This window comes from Lutra lutra, chromosome 6, assembly GCF_902655055.1.
Source record: "Lutra lutra chromosome 6, mLutLut1.2, whole genome shotgun sequence".
Lineage (NCBI taxonomy): Eukaryota > Metazoa > Chordata > Mammalia > Carnivora > Mustelidae > Lutra > Lutra lutra.
The window spans coordinates 70,372,481-70,381,840 of NC_062283.1; the positions used below are offsets into that span (position 1 = coordinate 70,372,481).

General features: G+C 40.3%; 1 protein-coding gene across 3 annotated transcripts in view; it reads right to left on the reverse strand.

The window, feature by feature from the left end:
- GOPC (golgi associated PDZ and coiled-coil motif containing) overlaps positions 1–1,136 on the reverse strand; it is a 41,921-nt gene extending 40,785 nt beyond the window's left edge. The window contains exon 1 of one of the 3 annotated variants that reach the window (XM_047734687.1): positions 615–1,136. In XM_047734687.1, coding sequence (XP_047590643.1) covers positions 615–902 — 288 coding nt within the window. In that variant the 5' untranslated portion in view covers positions 903–1,136. The remainder of the gene's footprint in view (positions 1–614) is intronic. The other 2 variants (XM_047734685.1, XM_047734686.1) reach the window with 2 other exon arrangements.
- Positions 1,137–9,360: the final 8,224 nt, after the last annotated feature.

The following is a 9,360-nucleotide window of genomic DNA, read 5'->3' on the forward strand; positions in this document are numbered from 1 at the left end:
TCATTTGAAAAATTGAAGTGTACTCTGGTGGTTATCTGCCTGTAATTTAAAGACCAACTGTAAAATGAGAAGAACACTGATACTATGCTGTTTATCCCACTAAATTTTCCTAAGAGCCCTGACAGAATTCCCCTAAATTGTTCATGCATGCAAGGAATAGTATGTCTGTGTGCAACAACAGACGTTGATCTGAAATTAAAAACAATCAACACTGTTGTATGTCTGATGATACATACACCTAGTTTATCAATGTGAAATCCATATAAGAACTCAAATGTTGCAAGGTGGGCTAAGATATTCTTCGGACAGAGAATCTCTGGTTTGCTAATGTTATACGTACAGGAGGCTGGTGTAATCAGTTCCTGCTTCCTCCTGATAGAGATACTGGGAAGGTGGATGACAGGACGCCGGGACACCCACAGGTCCATCTACATCCCTTTTTCTACAACCTCATCTCACTCCTTTCCTTTACACATATATACACACGCACTGCCCTGTCACACTAAAGCTCAGGTGCCCCAGTGGGTAAATTTTCTAGGGTGGTTTCACCGGTGCGTTAAATGAGATCTGACAACTGGGGTTGAACGCCACCTCCTCCAGGGCCCACAGCTCACCTCTAGCTTGTGGTTGATCTGAGACACCGTCTGGGCTTTATGGCAAAGCTGCGCAAAGCAGGAACTCAGGCTGGTCATCTTCTGTCTCCCCTCGTAAGTGATGTCCGCCTGGTCCGGATCGATCTCACCCAGGAGCAGATCCACATCCACGAAGGCCTTGTCGAACTCCTTCTCTAGCACCTCCAGCCATCGGAACATGGATACCCCGCCCGGGGAGACCCCCACGGCGCAGGAGGCGCCCCCTGGGCCCCCTCCGGCTCCTGCCGGGCACGGGCCGCCCGCCGACATGGCGCCGTCTAGGGCCTCCCCCGACTGCTACGGTCCCCCGCCGCCCACCCCGCACGAGAGGAACTGCTGGGACTACGGGGACCCCCGCGCACGCACGCTCCGTCGATCCCCTCCCTTCCCCTCGCGCGGTTAACGCCGGCAATGCAGCCCCAGAGTGGCAAGAGCAGCGAAGCTAAGGCGGCGGCGGTGGCACACGGAAGAATCGAGCCGTCCCACCTCCCGGCCCGCCCCCGCTGCGCATGCGTAGCGAAGATTTAGGCGGACGCAGCTTGGGGGGCTGAAATGGGCGGGGCTAGGATGCGACCTTGGCCTATGAAAAGCCTCTGCTTGGGACGGGCCTGTCAGCGGCCCTGTTGACCACTGGCAAACTCCCGCTTGAATCCCCGAGAAACCGGAACGCATCGTATTTGCTTCCAAGCTGTAAAGGCCCGAGGAAGAGAAGGGTGTCCACGTCGCAGACATGAACGGCTTCCGCCCATTTGACTTCACAGTGGGCGGGAGCCATTCTAAAGTCCTCCAGGAGAGTTGCGGCGGCGACTTCCAGGGGCAGGGAAAGGAATGCGAGGAAAGGCGATGTGAGCATGCGCAATAGCCACGTTTTACCTTTCCATTACAGTGCCTGTGGAGGGTGAGGTGGGTGGACACACGGGCTCTTCTTGCTAAACCAGGCCCTAAATTCCGGGTGGAAACTGCCTGGGGCTGCGCGTTGAAGGACAGCAGCCAATCACGTTTTGCAGAATTCATGCGAGACCTTTTGTCTTGTGATTAAGAGTCAGGCAGACCTGGTTTCAAGTTTTACACCCCGTCACATATTAGCGTTCCCATTTAGTTGTATTCTTTAACCTCAAAGCTTTAGTTTCTAAAATTTACTTCCCTCAGTAGTAAGGTAAAATGCTTAACTTCAGTACTTGGTATTCCTTAATATTACACCACAGGTCATAGGTTTCCCAAGGAACTGTTTTTTAAAAGTGTAGTTCAACAACTGAAGTGTTCCCACAGTGACTTTTCATAAAAGCAAAACTATGAAGATTCATGTATTGATGAATATATTGCATGCAGAGTCCCGTTGAGGCACTGGAGACACACAAATGAGATATGAACCTCGCTCAAGCAGAGGTCGTAGGCTAGTGGGTCTAACGCTCAGCTACAACTTTATTTGAATTTTGCAGTACTTTGGAATGTTTACAAACTGCTCATTAGCCCTAATCACTGTCAAACCCTTCCACTTCTAGAGTAGTCCATTCTTAGGGAAGGAGAAATCAGACTTTAGAGTAGCCTGGTGAGAACTGTCCCTCTTGCATTGCCTAAAAAAATATTGTACTAGCCCACTATAGACTCCTGTGATCTATGATCCAGTTGCTCACCACCAAAGCCTGCACTGTGTATCTCTCGCCAACGCAATGACATTGAGGAATAAGAAATCATAGCTCTAGTTTGCTCTCGGGGTATTGCAGGGCACACTAGTTAGCACTGGTCAATAAAGTCCTTTGGCTTCAGCAAACTTAGCAAAGCGAAACTAACTGTGAGATCTTTGCCTTGAGCTTAAACAGGCGCCTTCACATAGGTTTTAATACACGATAAATAATATAAAACTAAAAAATGCATCTTTTCTCTTTCCATCCCAAATTAATTTTCTTTTCATCTGCAATATTTGCAAGAACATCATTACTACAGCTACCAAGGTTCCAGCCACTTTGTCTGTACATATGGTTAGCCATGCATTTTCAGGAATTTGAAGCAAATAATTTAAAATTGGAGGGGAGAACATACATGGAATCACATTAAGAACAGCTTTCAGGGGGCACCTGGGTGGCTCAGTGGGTTAAGCCTCTGCCTTCAGCTCAGGTCATGATCTCAGACTCCTGGGATCGAGTTCCACATCGGGCTCTCTGCTCAGCAGGGAGACTGCTTCCTCCTCTCTCTCTCTCTGCCTTCCTCTCTACCTACTTGTGATCTCTCTCTGTCAAATAAATAAAATCTTTAAAAAAATAATTAAAAAAAAGAACAGCTTTCATTTATTGAAAACATACTATGTATAGACCATTATGTTATTTGCTTTAATTCTTTGACACAAAATCACATGAGGGGGCTATTATTCACTTTTTTATTAGATGATTTAACAGATGAGAGCTTAAGTATCTTGGTATAGTCATACAGTTAATAATCAAGTGAGGTGAGATTTCAATCTAGTTGTCTTTTTCTCCGAAGTCTTAGCCAGTAACCATGGAATATAGAGGGATGAGGAAATCCAATTCTTTTTGTATAAGTTACCAGCATAATAAATTGGCAAATCAATCCAAAAGTTTTTCTTTTCTTTCTCTCTCTCTCTCCCTTTTTTTTTTTAATTTTTTTATTTTTTGAGAAGGGGAGGAGCAGAAGGGGAGAGAATCTTAAGCAGACTCCACCCCAGCACAGAGCCCTAGTGGGGCTTGATCCCAGGACCCCGAGATCATGACCTGAGCCAAAATCAAGAGTCGGTGCTTAACTGAGTCACCCAGGTACCCCTGTCCAAAAGTTTTCCTTAAAAAAATAAAAAATAAAAATAAAAATTATTCCCACTTATAAACCATATACAAATCTACTAATATGTAAGAAATATTACCAAAAAAGTAATTCTAATACTCATTTTCTATTATCACTCTCTTTAGTTTGTATGGCCTATACTTGGAAATAAATCTAATTTCTTTAGAAAGAAATACCATTCAATTTCCTATCATACCGTGTGGGTATGGCCGAAATGCGTTTTAAATGTTTATGCTTCCAGTGCTCTGATGGGCAGTGAAAACCCCACTTTCAGGATTGTAGAACCAAGTTCCGGTTCTGTTTACAACCTTTACATTTTCAAAAAATCACGCTCTCTGTGTCTCAGAATACTTTATCTCGCGCTGTCCCTTCTCACGATCCCACTCTGTAGCAGCTGCCACATCTCTGTGTGCTTTCTTTCTTGGTACTATGTGACTAGTTCAAATGTTCCTGAGATGCCCTCTGTGTAGACATTATCCTTGGCCCCACTTTAGCAGGGATTTGCATTTCTGCAAGTCACAACCTAATATGGAAGTTTTGGAAGAGCAGGGTTTGATACTCCAGTGCTGCCATCTGTTGTCAGAGTGCTTTGCCTACATTTATTGCCATCCCCTCCCCCGCACTGGTAAATTTATTTATTTATCTATCTATTTTATTTTTGATTGCCTTATCTTGACCTACTCTAGAATTTGGAATTGTATGTAATCTCAATCCCCGTGAGATTTGCTTTCCTAGAGATAATAAAATGTTGATACTTCTACTTGCAATTGCATTGGCAGAAACTTTCAATAACTGTTCCACGAATCAGGCTTATGTGATTAAAAATTTATAATAGAACTTAAATGCGACAGTTTTGTTTTAGGAACTTATCCCTCTGGGGTTTTGCCACGAGGTATTTCTAAGAATACATAGGGTGGGAACTGAGGAAACTGGGCAAAAGAGAAGGTGCTAAGGATTTCTTAGGTGAGTGCTGGTGCTTAAGCTGTGAGGTTAGTGTAGAGTTCAAACATGTATCGGAGCCTCCACGATATCACAAAGGCACTGTATTGAATGACCGTAGAAGAGCCACTCTGGACTGGAGAGGGAGACTACCATTTATTAAACTCTACTGTGTGCCAGGCCTTGTACTAAGCTTCGCAGATTTCATTTAGTCTCTAGTAACCCCACCAGGAAAAAAGAAAAGGTAAAGTAAATGATATTGGTCACTATAAACAGTTGTATGATGAATCAAGCCAAGGAAAATCCACTACCATTTTACTTGAGCAATGTGGATAAAGTCTTGGAATATCATGTTCATACATATTATTTAAATTATATTTATTCACATTTACTAACCATATGAAATTTTGAGATAGGCATAGTGAAGAAGAAATCTGGGCATCCCAAAGTGATTTCTGAGCCTTATTCTCCTTCTGATAATTTCTTTTATATAGACATATAGAAAAATTGTTTGCCCAATTCTTAAAACTTGAGAATTTTGGTGCAGTGGCTTAGGATTAGCTCAGACACCTCTTTCAGGAAACCTTCCTTTTTTCTTCTCATGTGGAGCTATAGATAACATCACTATTTAGTTTCCTGCAAACACCTGCTACAACACTCATCATATTTTTTTGGAGCCCCTTAGACTGTGAGCTCCTTGCAGCAGTAACTATATGTTACTTAATCTTTGAATTCCAGGTTCTAAAACAGAGCATAGAATATGGTCAGAATGATGTAAGTATTTGTGGAATCAGCTTAATAATTGAAACAGTACAACAGTCTACTTAGGAATCTAAAAGCTGTCACTTTTCAAGACATACCATTGATACCTGCCAGAAAGCATAGTTAAACATTTTTATATTGGCACAGGAGTTAGGAATATCTACAAAATATATGTTTTCCTCTAAAATTCAAGGAGTGTTTTTTCTTAACCAAAAGAGAAAGGTTTATTTAACAATGACCTCGTTGATTTGACTAAAAATGCACCCTGTATAATGCAAGCTTTGGGAATTATTTTATCTATTCCATAGTTAAAATTTATGAACTACTACATTTTTGTGTGGTATACCCAAACTTAAAGACAAAACATAACAAAAAGTTTTCAAAATCTCTATTACTATGTTTTTTCCTTACTCAAGTCCAACCTGAACTGCTTTTCCACCTGTTACTTGATTTACATTCTTTATTTACCATTTCCCACAGCTCCAGGTTTGATTCAGCATTATCTAAAACCACCATTTATCAACAATGGTATCAGAGTTTACTCGTCATTGATTCTTCCTCTTTCATCCACTGTCAAGTCACTGGTTTTTTCTTGGATTGTCAGACTTTACAGATCAATCATAGACTCCCCCTCATCAGCCCCTGTCATTTATATTTCTTATAGATTAATTCTACAAGGGTCCCCAAACAATTGCATTCTGAACACCGTTTAACATTAGTTATCTTTTTTTTTTTTTGCACTTAGATTTAAAAGTACAAGAATATCTTAAATTATCTCTTTAGAATTTTTATAGTCTTCCAAATGAACCTGTCAGGAAACTGGAGGGAAACAATTATACAAAAGCCATGTCACAAGAGCTGTTGGAACTGGAATTTGTTTGGTCTTAGTTGGCTGTAACTCAATCAAAACTCATTTGGTTTTTGTGGCCATGGTAAGCATGGTAAGCGGGTAAAGTTGAAAAGAATTTTATAGTGGATATTCATCACTATAAGTAGGAGACCACCCATGTTTGAGATCCCTTCCTCTGTTTAGGGAATTCCTTACCTTTTGTAACTTAAATATGGTAAACAGAGTCTTCTTCCCATAATGAACTGAAATCGTCAGACAAGCACAGTCTCCTGGCTCTGTGACAGCTGAAGCAAAGGTATATGATCTGGAGTGAGCAAACCAAAATAACCAACCTGGGATTTTGACCCTGGAGAAAAGTGAGGCAAGGATTGGGATAGTTCTTGGAAGGGAGGAGAGATGGGACTGGAAATAGTAACATCCTTTTTAAGTAGCCTTGGGGGCCAGCGTGGCACACAATTTTTTGTTCAGTGGTGGAGGCCAGGGCATCCATAATCTTTGGTGAAACTAGACTGAAGTGTGATTTTTGCCTATGATTCTGGCTATATAGGCTTCCTTTTATTTTTGCCATTTCCAAATCTGGTTCCCTAGGTTTTCACAACTCTGTGTGTCACCCCATCTTCAATAATTCCCTCTTCTGCTTAAATTAGCCAGAACTGTTTTTCATTGCTTGTAACTAATAACCTGAACCAATACAACTATCCTATACTGAGATTTCCTCTTTACGCATGGACTTGACATGCCTTTGCTCATTTCATCTATTCCTTTCTGTAGAATGGAATTATTTCCCTTCATTTTATCTTCACTTACATAAGAAAAATTGAGATTTAGAGAGGTTAAGTAGTAGAAAAAATATTTTTTATCTTACCTTAAACAGACTTTTTCTGCAACATTCTCAAGAAGGAAACAAACTTGCTTATTTATGTATTTTAAGATTTATTTATTTATTTGAGAGAGACAGAGCAAGGGTGGGAGACAGAGGGAGAGAGAGAGAATCCCGAGCCGTCTCCCCACTGAACACAGATCCAACACAGCTGGACTTGATCTCAGGAACCTGAGATCATCACCTGAAATGAAATCAAGAGTCGAACACTCAACTGACTGAGACAGCCAGGCACCCCAAGAAGGAAACAAGTTCAAAAAGAATCATGCTCATAATTTTTGATTCTTTAAAATTTCTTTTCTTTTTCATAAATTAAAGCCTTCTGTTTAGCTCTTGGTTGATCAGTTTTATAACAGGAATCACAAGCCAGTGCTTACAGATCCATGTCAGGGAAAATTTGGGTTAGTCAGTTTCTTCTCTGGAATTCAGTTTCCTGTCTATAATGGGAACTAGCCCTTTGCTTTTAATAAACCAAGGAAGGCCAATATCCATTGCATTGTATTTATTGCAGGGTTTCTTATCAACAGCACTGACATTTTGGACTTCTTAGTTCTTGGTTGTGGGGCTGTCCTATACATTGTAGAGTCTTTAGTATCATCCCTGGCCATTACTCTCTAGATGCCCGTAATACTGTCTATCTTCTCCCCATCACAACCAAATTTTATTGTTACTTAAAAAAAAAAAAAAAAAGTCTCCAGACATTGCCACATTGCCCCTGGCTGAGAACCCTTGGGTTCTAGAAAGGAAAAAATGAAGGGAAGTAAGGAGGTGTGATAAAGATCAAAAAACATAAGAAAGCAAGTGAGGGAAGATTCTAGCTTGAGAATCTAAACAAAAGACATAAATCTAATTCAATCCAAATTCAAATGCAAATTCAAATTCAATCCAAATTCTTTAAGATTACAATCTTTCTAGTGCTAAAAGATTTAACCTAGGTTCTGGACTATATTCTGAACAGTTGCTAGGTGAATCATTTGAGTTTCCATTCTTGAGAAAGACATTCATGTTTCTTTATTAGGTTTCTCCTTGCCCCAAGAAGACAAGCAGTAATGATCAGAGAAGGTGTTGTTCAGTCTTCTCAGAGAAAAGAACAGCATGCCTCACACTTAGTCTTAGGGATCCATAAACCCAAGACCTAAAAACACAAGCTAAAGGTAAGGAATTTTACACCTGTGGCCCTGCATTAGCACAGGAAGACTCCGAAAATCTGCAGAAAGCATGCCAGGGGCTGAGCAGGGTGGTAGTTTTGTGGCTGCTTCTTAGCACAACCTAACTGCAGAAGAGCTTGTCCACCTCCAGAGCAGGTACAACAAAACAGGTATGTTCTTCAAATACCCAGGCAGTACATTTGTACTCTACTTTCTCCATAGATTGTGGTCTTAATAAGACTTTACCTTCTACCTGAAAATAAATAAATAAATAAATAAATAAAAGAATTTTCAGCTTCTCTCTAAATAAATAAGCATGGTCTGGGGGAACAAATGGAGCTTTTATTCTTCAAAACATTTTAAAACTTTTTATGATCCAAATATTTATATTTGTAATGTTCAAATCATGAAACAACCTAAAAATCTATCATTTAGTAGTTAATCAAACTGGGACAATACTCTTTTTTTTAAAAATATTTATTTATTTATTTATCAGACATAGATCACAAGTAGGCCGAGAAGCAGGCAGAGAGAGAGAGGAGGAAACAGGCTCCCCGCTGAGCAGAGAGCCCAATGCGGGGCTCCATCCCAGGACCCTGGGATCATGACCTGAGCTGAAGGCAGAGGCTCTAACCCACTGAGCCACCCAGGTGCCCCGGGGACAATACTCTTGATGGGCTATTAGGCATTTAAATTTATATTTATGGAAACTATAAATTCACATGAAAAATAGTGAAAGTGCGGAATATAAAGTTGTATATGAGTATATGTTTACAATCTGATAAAATAAAACTGTTTACAGTATAAAATAGTAACAGAGATGATGCCAGAATTGCAGGAAAGCTATAGAAATACCAGGGAAGAAGAAAATGTTATACAGTGTAATTTCAGGGCTCATTTAAAGCAAAGGTCATCCTGCGGTGACCAACAGAGGATACAAAATGGACCTCATCTTTGTGCTACAAAACAGAAAAATTAGCTGTCGCTGATGGCAGATGACGGCATAGGGTTTAGTAGGCATTTCCTTTTAAGTAACCATGAATTCACTCTTTTAGTAAGACAAAAGAAAAAAAGATTTTCCATGAGTATTTCTTTTTGTTTTTTTTTGAAGTCTAGGCAGAGAAAGTAAACTGGAAAAACTGTTTGATTGGCGCACAGGACTAACATTTATTTATTTTTTTCCCTTCCTTGCTTCTTTTTTCCCAAATTTTCTTTTATTGAGCATGACTTTCTGATTTGAAGATTTTAAAATCTAAAAAAAAAAAAATTCTATCACTAAACAAGAGAAATAAATGATCAAGCTTGTTGAAAATCAGGATATTGGTAGAAAAGAAATCCCTTATCATTCCCTATCTC